Source organism: Dreissena polymorpha, chromosome 15, assembly GCF_020536995.1.
Source record: "Dreissena polymorpha isolate Duluth1 chromosome 15, UMN_Dpol_1.0, whole genome shotgun sequence".
Classification (NCBI taxonomy): Eukaryota; Metazoa; Mollusca; class Bivalvia; order Myida; family Dreissenidae; genus Dreissena; species Dreissena polymorpha.
Window position 1 is genome coordinate 47,452,302 of NC_068369.1, and position 16,419 is coordinate 47,468,720.

Consider the following 16,419-nt stretch of genomic DNA (forward strand, 5'->3'; position numbering starts at 1 on the left):
TCTGTTACGGATTTCTGCAAGTCTCTGTCTGTCAAACGTTCTACAATATAACTGTATGCCTATATTTCAATCTTATTAAAACATGGTTACTGGTTTTTAATCTGTTGTTAACAGTTTAAATGATCTTAGGATAGCGTAATCTACACATTTAAGCATGGAGTGTAACAAAAAGATGAATAGTTTTAATCCTACAAACTGTGAAGAGTAACAGTATAATTATATTATAATTTATAAGATGATACCCAAAACAACTTACAAGCACTTATTTTTAATCTTCATTATCTAGCAATTTAAATAGTTTCTAATATATTAAGATGTAGATGTAAATGTCATAAAATTATTAAGCTGTTGAAAGTAGATATATCAGGTAAATAAAACATTAAACACGTTATAAACCTAAAGAGATCAATATGTCCTTGTGACAGTATGTTTTGAAGAATAAACTGAAGAGTTGGTATAGAGGATTAAATTGTAAATGGTTGAATGCCATATGTGTATTTACTGTACACTTGTGAAACATAACATGAGAAATTCTTTGGTATGCATGGTGCTTATTGTAAGAAACATCACGTGTTGTAATTATTTTGAATAACATATATATATTCTCAGCTAGATAGACTTAAAATTACTTTTAACAAAACTGTAATTGTTTAATGTCAGAAAACTGCTCAATATTATAATTCTGCTACAATTATTTTGTTTAATTGTGTTATTTTTACACATGGTAGTTATTTAAACAAGCGGGCACAACAATTTCTATAGAATATTTTTTCACCACCCATTGTTATTCAGGCATATAGGAAGCATTTCTTTTATCGTTCCAGGTGTTCTTTAAGGCCGGATGTTAAGGTCTATTTTGAAAGCCTAACTGGGAAGCCGATGTGAATCCCGGCCTTGCCATGGACTCAGAGAGGTAATATGTCCAAATCTCACTCAAATCACAGTTCACCTAGACATTTATCTGTGCACGGACGAATAGTTACCCAGAATTCGACACTGAGTCGCGAGCTTTTGCACCCTACTGGCAGCGTACACTCGCAATCTGGGAACACTGCACCTTCTTCCAAGCATTCTGTGTCAGTGTCTGCTTTAAATGTTGTGCCATCTACGGATGTTGTGACAAAGCGTGTTGCAAATAACGCTACAAACATTGCTGATGTTCCACAGCACATTTCTGAACCTTCTTTACATGTTTTAGAATCAAATATTAATCAGGAAACTAACACAGTAGCAAAGAATCATTCTAATTTAGAGAAGGAATTCATTAGATCTGGTCATACTTCTGGTGTAGGAAAAACTAACCTTATCACTGGTTTGGATAGACCTTCGTATACACAGTTAAAATCTAGTGAAACAGGATATCCTAATAACAGAAATTCATCTGTGAGTGTTATTGGTGGTGGTGATGTAGAGCAAACCACAGAGGGGATAGAAAGCCGTTTTGAAGATCCGCAAATAACGCTTCGCCGCACTAACAATTCAGATGACTATAATCCAGATTCGTACGAACACAATAGACTGAAGAATAAAAACAAGAATCATCAAGCTCCTGCCAGTGGCTTTTCGAATGTTGTAGATGTAGCTAATAGAAGTGATGTGCATTTGTTGAATGTTGGCTTAACTTTTAACCCTCAGCACAGAGCTCTTACACAGCAGTACACTGGTTTAAGTTTGCATTCACAGTCTAAACCCATCCCTGTTGACAATGATGAGAGATTAAAAAGTATCCCTCCTTTAGACTTGCGAAATTTAACCCCTTCTGTTGGAAGTGACGACGAGAATTTTGATTCAATTAACTATTCTCCACCAACGTCATACCATCAGCAAACATTAGGTTTGAAAGAGTTTGATTCAAAAAAGTTTTCCAACCTTAATATCTTTGACCATCCTTCAAAATCAAATCTTTCATCTTCTAACAATTTCAGACCGTTTGACGAAGCAGGGCAAGATACGTATCGCGATCGCAACGCAGGCCCCGAACATTTGGACGCAAACCGCTCTGATTTAGCTGATGATTTGACTGTTCCTTTCCCTTTTGACACACAGGCCCTAACAAACAATACTAACCGCAGTGACAACCCTCCCTCACCCCCCGTACAAACTACCCCACCCCCTGAAAAAGAGCCAGTCACAAGTCTACGCGGTAGTAGTAGTCAGGTTTACGCTGTGAGTAATCCAGATATCCAACGCGCCCAAGAAACATCTCAATACAGACAGACAAGTTCAAAGGGCGGAAGTCAGGAAGTTAAATTTAGCGCAGGATCTCGTAAACCTGCAAGCCGCGACTACCAAAACCAAGATCTTGACAACCGGGCACCCACACCGTACGCAAGGTCACCGAAAAGAGACTTACCCCCATCTACGCCCAAGTGGGAACCACCTAGAGAGGTAACCGAGAAAACAGCTTCTGCTAAATCCAAGGTGACTTTACCACCCCAGCATCCACCCTTAGATACAATCCATACTCCAAAACCGGAGAGTCGTGAAAAAGCGGAAAACGGTCAAATTAAGCGTGTGTATGTTGAGTCGCCTTCTTTCACAAAGGAGGAGGAGGAGGAGTATAGGTTTGTGAGTAGTCGATTGGAAGATATAGAGGAAAAGAATACGACCACTTTTAGGGAAATGGATCCCAATAGGAGAGGTTATGGTGGGGATGATTATCCTGTGGCGAGTTATGGGGAATCTAGAAGTAGAAAGGTTGATAGTGGCCGAAAGGGACAGTCTAAAGACAAACCAAGTGAAAGGTATGAGAATAGAAATACTAATAAAAGACCAGTAAATGGTGAAAAGGACAGGTACGAAGATAGGTCAGAGGAAATGAACGGTGATTCTGACTTTAAGGGAAAGAATAATAGAGCTGGTGGCTCTTATAAATCTGGAGACGGGTATGATAGACTGAAACAAGATAGAGCTGAGTTTGACAGGGAACCCAGAAGGGAAGATGAAACTAATTTGCGCGGTTTGCGGAAACAGAATACCGAAATGGATGAGAGAGATTTGCGGTTAGAGGCTGAATATCAGAGAGACTTAAAACGAAGAATTGAAAAGAATAAAGAGAAAGATTTGGAACCAAGATATGCGCGAAGGGAAAGTTATGATAAGGAAAATGACAATCCAAGAGATTCCCTGGAATACTCACAAGATAGGGCTGGCTTTGCACGTGATTCCCTAGATTACAATGGTTTCGAACAGCAAGACCAATGGGGAAATCCTCCCAGTAACCCATACCAAGAAGACATGAGGTATTACCAAATGGAATTGGCAAAACAGGACTCAAAACCTGACTTTTATGATGCTGATGATGTGGAGAGAATGGAAATCGTGAACCCAAAGGCGCCAAAGTATGACTACATTGAGAAGAATAAACAAGACTATGGTATGCTTCCTAGAAAGACTTACAGAGATATTGAACACAAGAAAAAAGAGGAAGAAGAAAAACTTGATCACATTTTTATCACCCCAAAAGTGCAACCAAAAAAGAAACATGGTGCAAAGAAGGCACAGTCTGCGCAACCACAGCACATGGGCTACCAGCCTCCTGAACAGTTTCCTGTGGGCTTCAAACCTTCGTCTGCAGAAGAACTGTGGGCAAAGAGGGCTGCCCATTTGTCTGATAAAAAAGAATCAGCCCAGGGCAACAAACCTACTAGAGAACTTCCTGGCCGAAGCGGTCCAAAACGTTGGAATACCAATCCACAAGTTAAGCAGGCGCAGAGATTTGAACCTCCGGCACCTTTGCCCAATCAGGGCCAGCTCTTCAAACCCCTGAATGCTTACCAACCAAATCAGCAAACAGACGACGCAGGCTACTCCCAGAATCTTGGCGGTTATGGAACACCAACCAGGCTTCAGCCATTGGAAAACAAACCGGCGCCCCCTGTAGCAACCGAACTCCAACCAACCGCAGTTCAACCGTCGTCGCCGTTCAGGCGCCACATGGAGCTGAAGCCCATCACCCAAGAGATCATGACTGAGGACGGACAGCGTATCAGTGTGGACATCAACCTCCGCCTGATAAGCCCTCCTCCGGGCCAGTCAGGCGCTAGGTCACCACCACACCACCAACATCAGCTGGCGCTGGTGCCCGTTCAAGACACACAGCCGCCTGGTGATCACCATGGTTACGGGGTCCCCTACCAGATGCAGGACCAGTACATGCAATATGACTACGGCTACCAGGATGTAAGTTTTATTTTTTTTTATGTGTACTGTAAATGTATTTGTATTTGTGGGGCATTGAATTTAGTGGTTAAGTGGTTCGTCAACAAGTGCATTTGGAGATTTCATATTTTGGTAACAAAATGAAGAATCTGTGTTATGAGTCATTTGTCGATGTGATTGTGTAAAACTTATGCATTGTTAAACCCACAGAATCAATGAAAATGAATGCCCTATTAACAATAATGATTTTACAGTATATAGTTAACGGAGATAGTTGTCATTAACAAATTCAAAGAGATTGTTATCTCAACTTCAATATGTCAGGATCTTCCTTGGCACAATTTTTATGTTCCTGAAAAAAAATATTAATCAACAAGTGGGTGGTGTAGTGTAGTCAGCACAGGCTAATCAGGGATTATACTTTCAGCTTTAAATGAATTTTTGCTAAGAAAAGACTTCGTTTAAACAAAAAATACCATATGTGCCCAAATCATCAGCACAGTCTTATCTGAGACATCACTTTACTTACACGTGTTAAGCTCCGTTTTTCCAGATCAGAGTTCATTTTTATGAAAATATATCAACATCTAACACTGGGGGATTATTGCATGCAGTATTTATACAACATCTTTGCTATGACCAAAATTGTTGGTTCTTCCAAAAATTATAATAATCTAGGCTCCTCAATTTTTTTTCTAAAGGATGCAGGTCAATACAGCTATAATACAGGGGCCCCAGAACAGGCTTTGGTACCATACCATGGAGAGCCAAGATTAACGCAAGAGGAGCTAGAACTTGCCGACCCATCTGGATACTCCAAAAGATTCAACTTTTATAAAGATGACGAGATCTCAAACACTGAGCTGGTAAGTCTATGAAATCAAGAAGGAATATTGTGAAATATTTGTTTTAAATGTTGTGGTTTTTTAAATGTTCAAAAATGACTTTTTGTGGACACATTTATTTTATTTCTATTTTATTTTTTTGGCACATAAAAATTGAGAAATTTGTGTTAGTCATTTTTGTCCCCTACCAGTTTCACCGGAGGGGACTTATGGTTTGCGCTTCGTCTGTCTGTCTGTCCGTCCGTCCGTCCGTCTGTCACACTTTTCTGAATCCTGCGATAACTTTGAAAGTTCTTAATATTTTTTCATGAAACTTGGAACATGGATAGATGGCAATATGGACATTATGCACATAATTTCATTTTGTTCCTACATCAAAAAATTTGGTTGCTATGGCAACAAATAGAAAAAAAATACTGCTGAAAATGGTGGTTTTCTGGATCCTGCGATAACTTTAAAATTCTTAATATTTTTTCATGAAACTTGGAACATGGATAGATGGCAATATGGACATAATGCACATCATTTCAATTCGGTCCTACGTCAAAAATTGTGGTTGCCATATGGAAACCAAAAATAAAAAAAATCTGAAAATGGTGGAATTTCTGACAATGATGGAGCCGGTAGGGGACCATATTGCTTGACAATAGCCTTGTTCCAATGTGTTTGTGTTAAATTTGTGGATCAGTCAACCAATGAAAGCCATGAGAATTAATGTCCCATGAATAGTTATGAGTGTAAAGTAAACAGGTAATATTATATGACAGGTGTTTAATTTGGTGATTTGTTTATGTTGTTTTTCATGAGCCTGTAGGGATATCACACAAGAATTAAGTAAACATACACCATCATAACTTTTTGGTGATGTGAATATTATTTACTATATTCAATTTTTTCCTGTCTTTCCTGCCAAGGAATATGGATCAGTATGAACTACAGTAATTCTTCCAGTTTTTTTTACATTTGAACCAAATATACAAATGTATATTAATCTTTTTCTGTAGTTTGTGACAAATACAGAAGACAAGGCTAGTTATCTGTTACTGGAGTATTTATCAGTTGAGTGGCTTGTGTTTTACTGTATCACCAAAAAGGCGGCAGTTGAGTGTGACACAACATGGTGCACAACATTTGTTAGTCAATGCATTAAATGAAAATTTTCAAATATGTAAACATCTATTAAAAGGTGCAATTAATTGATGTTGCATTGTAGAAATCCCTGGAGGAAGGTTACGCAGCACTATATCACAAAATGAAGACAAAAGACCCAAGCGAGCACCCCTGGTATAAAGTCTACAACATTAACGACTACAAGAAGATGCAGCGGGAGGTGCGACTGAATAGAGGGACCCTGGGCCCGGACCTTGATACTGAGTCTTACAAAGATAAGGTATGCTGCAAAGTTGGACCAGCCCTTTCTCAAAAAGAGTTTATTTAATTAATACACATTAAACACATCTGTATCGGCACCCTATTGAATGGGCATTTAATAAGCACTTTATACACTTGTGTATTTTTGGTGTACTTTTTTACATTTTTTTCCAAAAAGTGTATAAATACATTAGCAAATATACTTTAAATACGCTTAACCATTTACAACTTGAATCTAGTAAGAAAGGTCTTAAATTAAATAAAACTCTCTAAGGTACTACAAATGCGTAAAAACATGTATCTAAGTGATAAAGGGTTACAATGCAATGAAGCTTACTAACTTTATTGTAAAATGTATTTTTGTCCGCTACCGGTGAAACCTGAGAGGATTTATGGTTTGCACTCTGTCTGTCAGTAAGTCTGTCTGTTACACTTTTCTGGATCCTGCGATACCTTTTAAAGTTCTTCATATTTTTTCATGAAACTTGAAGCATGGATAGATGGCAATATGGAGATAATGCACATCATTTCATTTTTTTCCTATGTCAAGAATTATGGTCGCTATGGCAACAAATATATAAAAAAATACTGACAACTAATGGTGGAGTTTCACCGGTAGGGGACAATATTGCTTGGCAATCTCTTGTTCAGACTGACTTTTGCAAGATAAGGTATGCTGCAGAGTTTTCATGTTAAGGGTTGCCCTTGAAACTTGTGTTGACATGTAGGGCAGATACAGCAGTTTAATGATAGACTCACGATTTAATGTTTTTTCCACTAGCACAATTTTGTTATTGACTGATTTATCAACTCGCACAATTTCATTTCTAATCACAATTTAATTTAAGTGTAATTCTAAATGGCCTTTTGATGCTGATTTCTTAAAATATTTTGTTTAATGTTACTGTTATCACTGTAGTTGTAGTAAACACTTTAACTATGGTTTAACAGTATGCAAAATCATCAATATAGAATGATTAAATCGCAAACACTTTAACTATGGTTTAACAGCATGCAAAATCATCAATATAGAATGATAAAATCGTTGTGCAATTTCAATCATGGATTGATGACAGCAAATTTTCAGCTGTTTTTGTCACATTTCAGATGGAGAAACGGCACAAACAATTTGAGTATGCTCGCATGGTGATGGAGAAGAATCGCCAGGAGTTGGGCGTGAAAAAACCTCCAAAGTTTCCTAAGCAGCCTGAAAAACCGGGAGAGGAGGGCGTCAAGAGGAAAACGGTAAGGCCTTGTTTATAAGTTATAGTTTTTATCTGTTTCTACCATAGAAGCGGAACAGATTTTTATGCCCCTCAATCAAATGATCGGGGTATATTGTTTTTGGCCTGTCTGTCTGTCTGTCATTGTATGTGTGTGTCTGTGTGTCTGTCACAAAACTTTAACCTTGGTCATAACTTTTGCAATATTGAAGATAGCAACTTGATATTTAGCATGCATGTGCATCTCATGGAGCTGCACATTTTGAGTGGTGAAAGGTCAAGGTCATCCTTCAAGGTCAAAAGTCTTTTTTTTATAAAATAGCTGTGGTGCGGCTTCAAAGCGGCCCAGTAGGGGGCATTGTGTTTCACAAACACAGCTCTTGTTTTTTTCGAAAATAATTTGTCTGTACAAGTATGAATTGTGAGCTAAAATTGGTGGGATACGGTTTTATGAATGATGTTTCTAAGAACAGCAAACACTGTATACTGAAATGGTTTCAGACAAGAAATATGCTTTAATTTTGAGTCAAATTTGGCATTAACTGCCTATACATGTATCTACATAACTCTTCATGTAGAACATTCTTTTTAGGACATTATCACCAGTGGAAGCCTTGATATATTTAAACACAATACATATTTTTCAAGGTTCTAAGTCTATTCTCTTTTTAAGCCCCCGGTAGGGTGGCATATAGCAGTTGAACTGTCCGTCTGTCCATATGTCTGTCTGTCTGTCCAAAAACTTTAACATTGGCCATAACTTTTGCAATATTGAAGATAGCAACTTTATATTTCACATGCATGTGTTTCTCATGGAGCTGCACATTTTGAGTGGTGAAAGGTCAAGGTCATCCTTCAAGGTCAAAGGTAAAAAACAAATGTAAGGGAAGTAACAAGCTTTAAAGGGAGATAATTTATATTTATCATTTGGCAGGTACAGATCATTTTTACAAGGGAAGTAATATTTTTTAAAGGGATATAATCAAAAACAAAAATAAATAAATCAAAGCGGCTCAATAGGGGGCATTGTGTTTCTGACAAACACATCTCTTGTTTTAATTCTAAGAAAGGGTTGGTGAATACATTTTAAGGTGTAATGCATCATACCACTAAGCACGAACCTCATTTTGCAGGCACTAGAGTATGCAAAGAATGTGCCCAAACCTCAGACCAAGCCGAGACCTAACCAGTACAACTCCTACGAGGTGGCAGCCCAGTTGACCCCTGGAAGTCCCGGCAGAAAGGGAATGAACTTGTCCAAGAACGCTACCCCCCAGGGGTCGACGCAAACCATGGACGTGATTGACATTCACACCCTGGAGCAACGCCACCTTCAGGAGAGACGGACGGCGGATAAAATACGTCAGAACATGGATAGTGTGCTAACGCAAAAGGCTCATTAAAGCCATTAGAAAAATAATTGTGTCTTGCTCTATGAAAATGGAGCATAATTCATGTGCATATAGTGCCCTCCCAGATTAGCACATGTAGTCTGCATAGGCAATCAGGGACAGCACTTTCTGTTCTTATTTGATTTAGGGACAGCACTTTCTGTTCTAATTTGATTTAGGGACAGCACTTTCTGTTCTAATTTGATTTAGGGACAGCACTTTCTGTTCTAATTTGATTTAGGGACATCACTTTCTGTTCTAATTTGATTTAGGGACAGCACTTTCTGTTCTAATTTGATTTAGGGACATCACTTTCTGTTCTAATTTGATTTAGGGACAGCACTTTCTGTTCTAATTTGATTTAGGGACAGCACTTTCTGTTCTAATTTGATTTAGGGACAGCACTTTCTGTTCTAATTTGATTTAGGGACATCACTTTCTGTTCTAATTTGATTTAGGGACAGCACTTTCTGTTCTAATTTGATTTAGGGACATCACTTTCTGTTCTAATTTGATTTAGGGACAGCACTTTCTGTTCTAATTTGATTTAGGGACATCACTTTCTGTTCTAATTTGATTTAGGGACAGCACTTTCTGTTCTAATTTGATTTAGGGACATCACTTTCTGTTCTAATTTGATTTAGGGACAGCACTTTCTGTTCTAATTTGATTTAGGGACATCACTTTCTGTTCTAATTTGATTTAGGGACAGCACTTTCTGTTCTAATTTGATTTATGGTTAGAAGAGACCTCCTTTTAAATTCCATGAGAAGAGAAAGTGTCGTCCCTAGTTAGCCTGTGCAGACTGAATAGACTTATCTTGGATGACACTTTTACGCACATGCATCAAGTCCAGGTTTCCTGAAACGAGGCTCTATTTGAAGTGTCTTTAGACAAATTTTATCTTTATTTTCAAATCTGTTTATTTCTTGTATTGTATTTACGAAGAACTTACTTATATTAAAATATGCAGATCTGTAAATATTGTGATAAAATACAATGCATAACATTTGCACTTAAAGTCTGAAGTGAAAATATTGTATCATTATTTTAGACTTTTCAGATATGTTGTAAAATACATGCCCTAGGATTGTATTGATGGAATATTGTATAAACAAATGTAACTAATGATGTATTGACAGAAATAGAGAAATACATTTTCTTTGTTAAGACAACTACCTGTTGATTTTTCACAGAGCATAAACCTAAACCACAATTAAATATAATAATCTTGCTTAAGACTTTCATATATTTTTAAAATTTAATTTAACTTTTCCTTATTAACTTTGTGAATAGAGACACTGATGTCCATGTTTTCACAGAGATATTTGTATAGTTGTGCATCACACATTAAATAAATAGTTGTAAGGAATGTGTATATATTTGATATTATTTTATACTGTGCATGTATGATGTACAAAGAAACATCATGTATGGTGAAAAACTTTGTAAATACATAAACGTTTGAAGAAATAGAAGTGTTTTTTGTATAGATTCATGTGCAAGTAGACTGTGATATTTTCAGATTGGAATCGGTTTTTTGTATTTGTAATATTTACATTTTATGTCGCTGAAAGTCTGGTGATGAACATAAATATTATGCTTAGCATGTAAATATGGCTGCTCAAATTCGATATTTATCTTCTCTTTTTATCACTGACAGATTTTCATGTTTATATTATATTTCTTACATTGTGCTGTTGGAAGGTTTAAGTTTATCATTTTTTTGTAAGTTTTTGTTAAGATTGGATAGATTATTTATTAAGTATATGCCTATTTTATTGAAATGTTTGTTTAAGAAAGTTCATGCTATTTGACTGCACATATATTAATTGTTGTATTTTATTGTGATTCTAGCATACATTTTAGTTTCATTTTTATTCCAAACATTTATTTTGTATAAACATTTTCATTTTTTTTAACATTTTGTTAAACGCTGAAACAGCAAAAAACGTAGTCATTTAAACTATTTATTGGTATTTAGACCCATTCATGTAATTGTTATGTGTGCTTAAATAAGAAAATAATTATACCCGTTTATGGATCCTTTTAATTACTTTTATTTTGCCGCATTCTTAATTGTAAACTAACTTTTTATGCCCCCGTTCGAAGAAGAGGGGGTATGTTGCTTTGTCATGTCGGTCGGTCTGTCGGTCGGTCCGTCCACCAGGTGGTTGCCAGACGATAACTCAAGAACGCTTGGGCCTAGGATCATGAAACTTCATAGGTACATTGATCATGACTTGCAGATGACCCCTATTGATTTTGAGGTCACTAGGTCAAAGTTCAAGGTCACGGTGACCAGAAATAGTAAAATGGTTTTTGAATGATTACTCAAGAACACATACGCCTAGGATCATGAAACTTCATGGGTAGATTGATCATGACTTTCAGATGAACCCTATTGATTTTGAGGTCACTAGGTCAAAGGTCAAGGTCACGGTGACCCGAAATAGTAAAATGGTTTCCGGATGATAACTCAAGAACTCATACGCCTAGGATCATGAAACTTCATGGGTAGATTGATCATGACTCGCAGATGACCCCTATTGATTTTGAGGTAACTAGGTCAAAGGTCAAGGTCACGGTGACCAAAAATAGTAAAATGGTTTTCGGATGATAACTCAAGAACGCATACGCCTAGGATCATGAAACTACATAGGTAGATTGATCATGACTTGCAGATTACCCCTATTGATTTTGAGGTCACAAGGTCAAAGGTCAAGGTCACGGTGACCCGAAATAGTAAAATGATTTTCGGATGATAACTCAAGAACGCTTTTGCCTAGGATCATGACACTACATAGGTACATTGATCGTGACCCGCAGATGACCCCTATTGATTTTCAGGTCACTAGGTCAAAGGTCAAGGTCACAGTGACATAAATTGTATTCACACAATGGCTGCCACTACAACGGACAGCCCATATGGGGGGCATGCATGTTTTACAAACAGCCCTTGTTATTCAGCAAATTACCCTGCCAGTCAGTTGTTTTCATAGTGTATTACCTAATTACTAACCAAGAAAAATTTAGTGACAAATTCGTGGAAATTAGTTATTTTAATATTATATGAGATCTTAACTTAATTCAAAACGATACATTAGACAACAATACATCAAAGGTTATTTCCTAAATATAAACAAAATATATTTTGTACATAATTTATCATATAGTTCTTTTTTTATTAATTGCTAAGGAGTTAATATTCATGTAATTGTCTTGTTTAATTTGCTTTTCACTCTTAAAATCATTTGTTCATTTACTTCCTGTATTATTGCATGTTTTTCTGAAACTTCTCTATTTCTATCCCATTATTTGTATCCTTCGCTGTCATTTTGCAGTTTATTTGTCATTAGAGGATTTCATATACAAATTCTTTAGTTTTAATAAATTCTACAAATCCACTATTTTTCCAAACTGTCCTTTTACAATAATAAACATGTGTAGATGCTACAAAGGTCAACAAAGCTATGGAAGCCAAAATGTTCAGTATTGTTTACAAATCAAAGTCAATCTTTATTTTAGTTATTTATTGTACATGCTTTCTGGTAACACATAGTCTTAGAACATAAAACATAAAGCAATTGGTCCTCTACAAGGTCCCATGGTTGTTGTTTTTATCTAAATCAGGCCTTTTAGCTATCTTCATAGATCACATGTTATGGAAACTCATCGGACTAAGTTTTTGTTTTTAGTTTTGTTTTTGTTACAATATCTTTAAACCTCTATGTGAACTGTTTAAAGAATTAAAACCATATGTTTTTTCTATGAAATACATAACACATTTAATTGCGAATTAGAGCATATGTTATTAATTATATTGTGTATAAATGACCTTAAATTAAGAGTTTAAATTAAGTAAATTTTTATTTAAAAAAAACGTCCTCTATTTGTAATATATTCATTTATTTTGTGTGTGTAGATCATTAATTTATTAAAACAGGTATGGCATGAATTGTAATCAATAAAGATTATACACTATTCGTAACACATCCATTTATTTTGTGTGTGTAGATCATTAAATTTATTAAAACAGGTATGGCATGAATTGTTAGCAATTACGATTATACAACTGTTCATCACGTTTAGGAAGTGATACATGCTTACATTGACTTGTTGTTTTTCATGCATGTAGTAACCCATGTGTTGTCTGATTGTGTAGGGCAATCCGTAAAATATGAAATGCGTGTTTAATTCATATGTAAACTCATTCAAAAACATGCTTTGTGATATATAATACAAACACATATCACCAGTATGCAGTGTTGTTGTTGTTGTTTGTGCAGCAAGAGATTACTATGAAACTAATTTAATTTATTATATTGCCCCAAAAGCTATTAAACTTACTAGTATTATCAGTATAGACTGTTCTGAAAATATACTGTTGTTAATGTTAAATGATAATACCATAACTAAATTATTTGAAAACATAATAAAAGAACACGAATTTGATATTCTGTCAAGTAAATTAAGGTTATATCTTAGAAATAACAGATAAAATGGGCCTTATGTTAAAGTATTTGCCTTTGTTATTCTGTAGGAATTTATGCTATGGCACTGTGCTGATAAAAACAAAATCTATTCTTATTATAGATCAACAGCTGACCAGACTGTCCGAATATTTCGGGCGGACCGAAACATAAACTACCTAAATTACGATGGATCTATAATTAAAAACATCAAACAAGACACCAAAAAGAAAACATTCAATTGATATTTAAATATACATAAAACAAAGCATAGTACCATAATGATGACATTCTAATAAAATGAAAATATTTGACGCTCTTAATTTCTATTTTAGTTTTTTTAATTGCGTGACCCAGTTTCCCGTAAAAAAAAATGTAAATCACAGGTAGATTTGTTTAAATAAAGAACTCTCGTTGTTGCCATCAAAACACATTTACATTGTGTAGGTCGTCTGATAAACTTATACCTGATCAACCATTTTTGTCTTTCAACTCTGTGGAAAACATAGAAAGTTATATCTAGTTAACGTTTTCGATGCAAATTGAATAACGCTGTCATGAACATCTCGCATAATGTTTAGTTTATAAATTGTTGAATATATGATATATTTCAAAAATTAAATGCTACACACAATACTTCATAGACTACCTAAAAAATAACTAATCCATCTTATAATGATTAGAAATTCAAATTTTTATAGAAAGCATGAAATTTTTGAAAATCATCACACAAGTAAATATTCCATTACATTGTGTATCAATAGTTTTACTTGGATGAGAGTATTTTTATTAAGATTTCCATATTTTTTAATTGAATACCTTCTTTTTGCAAGATATAAAATAAAAGAGCCTTAAACTTCAATAATAAAATGTTCTAAACATTCATAAGTCTGATATAATTGCTTCATTCGGCGTAGCTGTATTGAGTACTTGTATGTATATCAGAGTTTATCTGCATGTCCTACCGGCTTCTCCACGAAGTCTGCATGGTCCGACCTGCAGGCGTAGCTGTCTAAGCCAGTTTTTGACCTGTATTGGCCTTTCCCGCAGTAAATACTATGTTGGATAAATTTGCCGTCAGTAGACACGAAAGAATTCTTATTCTAGATTGGCAAAATTGACAGGTATTTACAACAACAAAAACGCTTAATAAACCGAGTTAAGTATTAAAATCACACTATATATGAGTACACCCCGGTCATTCCAAAACGCGCTCTTACACTGTGTACTCTATACTTATAAATATAACTGAGCCATCAGCTCTAAATATATCCATTATATTGCTATGGATCCCAATTAAGTCATGTGGTAATGAGCGGACAGACGTTTTATCAACACAAGTAAATGGAGGCGGGCGACTATCAGTATTAACACCGAGCACACGACAAATGATGAAAGGCACATGCTACCGACCATGTCGCTGACTTCTTGTCATTTACTCAATGACTTTTTTTTTATCACAAGAGACCACTTCGGTTAGTTATTGCGCAGACTCCGGGCTCCAGCGTATTGAAAGTTCTCAGTGATAAAATAATTAAATATATTATTCAGACATAAATAAAACCGAAGACCGCGTCTATGAGCGTTTACGCCTTAAAAAAGATCCAATGTACAAGCGAGAAATAAACACAGATATAATCTGCCCACACTATTATGTTCCATGCACTTTTGAATGCCAAGAACACTCCACTTAACGTCTAAAAAGTAGCTGGGAAGTATAAGCTTCAAATAATAATATAATACACCACTTAATTTGAATAGGAGCTTTTGACATATGACCCCCACCCCAACAACAAAAACATTTTCGCTAAAATAGACAATGTGTATTTTGAATTCCTACGGGCACACGGTACATAAATCAATTATTGTTCAATTAAATACCACTAATATTTATCTAAAACTATCCATGAATCAATGAAAAGAAGCTACATGCTATGATTTCAATTATAATTCGATGTAAACAATCGAAGATATTATTCGTCATTCGTCATATGTGAACACAGCAAAATATTATATACTCGTATAGGCGTATAATAGGTCACAGCCTGATTTCAAGGAAACGAAAGGCCAACTCTGCATGCTTCATAACTCAGACACGTAAGTGATCCGAAAAACTAATTACAACAATCAATAACTTCAGGCACGATGGCACTCCGGACTGATTATACCGATCAATTATTACAGGAGTGTAATTTTCTCTCTAATATTAATAATCAATCAAAAGTAATAGCTAAACCTGGTTACACACTAAAAGGGACCGGGGATTACAATCCGTCATATACAGAACAGGCACGTTAAAATTACCTCCTCTGCAATATGGTTTACATTCGTAATATTTTTTGTTACGAAAATAACGATGTATTGATTTTACCAGAATCAAATCATTTTCTTGCTAAAAAGGGCAGTAATGAGTCGGTGGGCGGAATGGATGGCGCAAGCTATCGACAATATCGTTGACGTCTTGCAATTCTAATGCTAAAGTTGCCATTAAAATTTCAAAAACAACGTTTTTAAGACGTCGGTTGAAGGGTTGGTAGGCTCAATATAGCAACCACTTCCCTGGCGTCTTGCAACGATCCAACAACAGCCGCCAAGTCAAGTCAAGTAATATTTATTTGTAAAGTCGGGTATATAAACATATAAACACAAGCTCTGAAGAGCTTTTAAAACCGACTTATAAACTCAACATTTACATGATAACACAATAGCACATATAGTATACAACAACAACAAAAAAAAATTAAAAATGTTAAAACTGTTTAACATGACAAAATGAGCAATACGTGGCAGCACAATATTGGAAAACGAAATCGATTATTTATCAATCCAGTCAGTCAATTAATTATTTAGATAATTAGACAAACAAAACAATCAACCGAGCAAACTGCTAAAATTGAACCTACTCAAGCATAGATGCCTGTAGATACAGATTTTGAAACAGCATAGTTATTTTATA

The 16,419-nt window shown here is 35.6% G+C and overlaps 1 protein-coding gene across 3 annotated transcripts in view; it reads left to right on the forward strand.

Moving 5' to 3' along the window:
* Positions 1–9,502, forward strand: part of LOC127861288 (uncharacterized) — a 188,839-nt gene extending 179,337 nt beyond the window's left edge. Inside the window, exons 1-6 of one of the 3 annotated variants that reach the window (XM_052399738.1) lie at positions 825–913; positions 1,926–4,182; positions 4,863–5,027; positions 6,220–6,396; positions 7,485–7,622; positions 8,734–9,499. In XM_052399738.1, the coding sequence (XP_052255698.1) occupies positions 900–913; positions 1,926–4,182; positions 4,863–5,027; positions 6,220–6,396; positions 7,485–7,622; positions 8,734–9,003 (3,021 nt within the window). In that variant the 5' untranslated portion in view covers positions 825–899 and the 3' untranslated portion in view covers positions 9,004–9,499. Of the gene's footprint in view, positions 1–824; positions 4,183–4,862; positions 5,028–6,219; positions 6,397–7,484; positions 7,623–8,733 lie in introns of those variants that run through there. The other 2 variants (XM_052399737.1, XM_052399735.1) reach the window with 2 other exon arrangements.
* Positions 9,503–16,419: the final 6,917 nt, after the last annotated feature.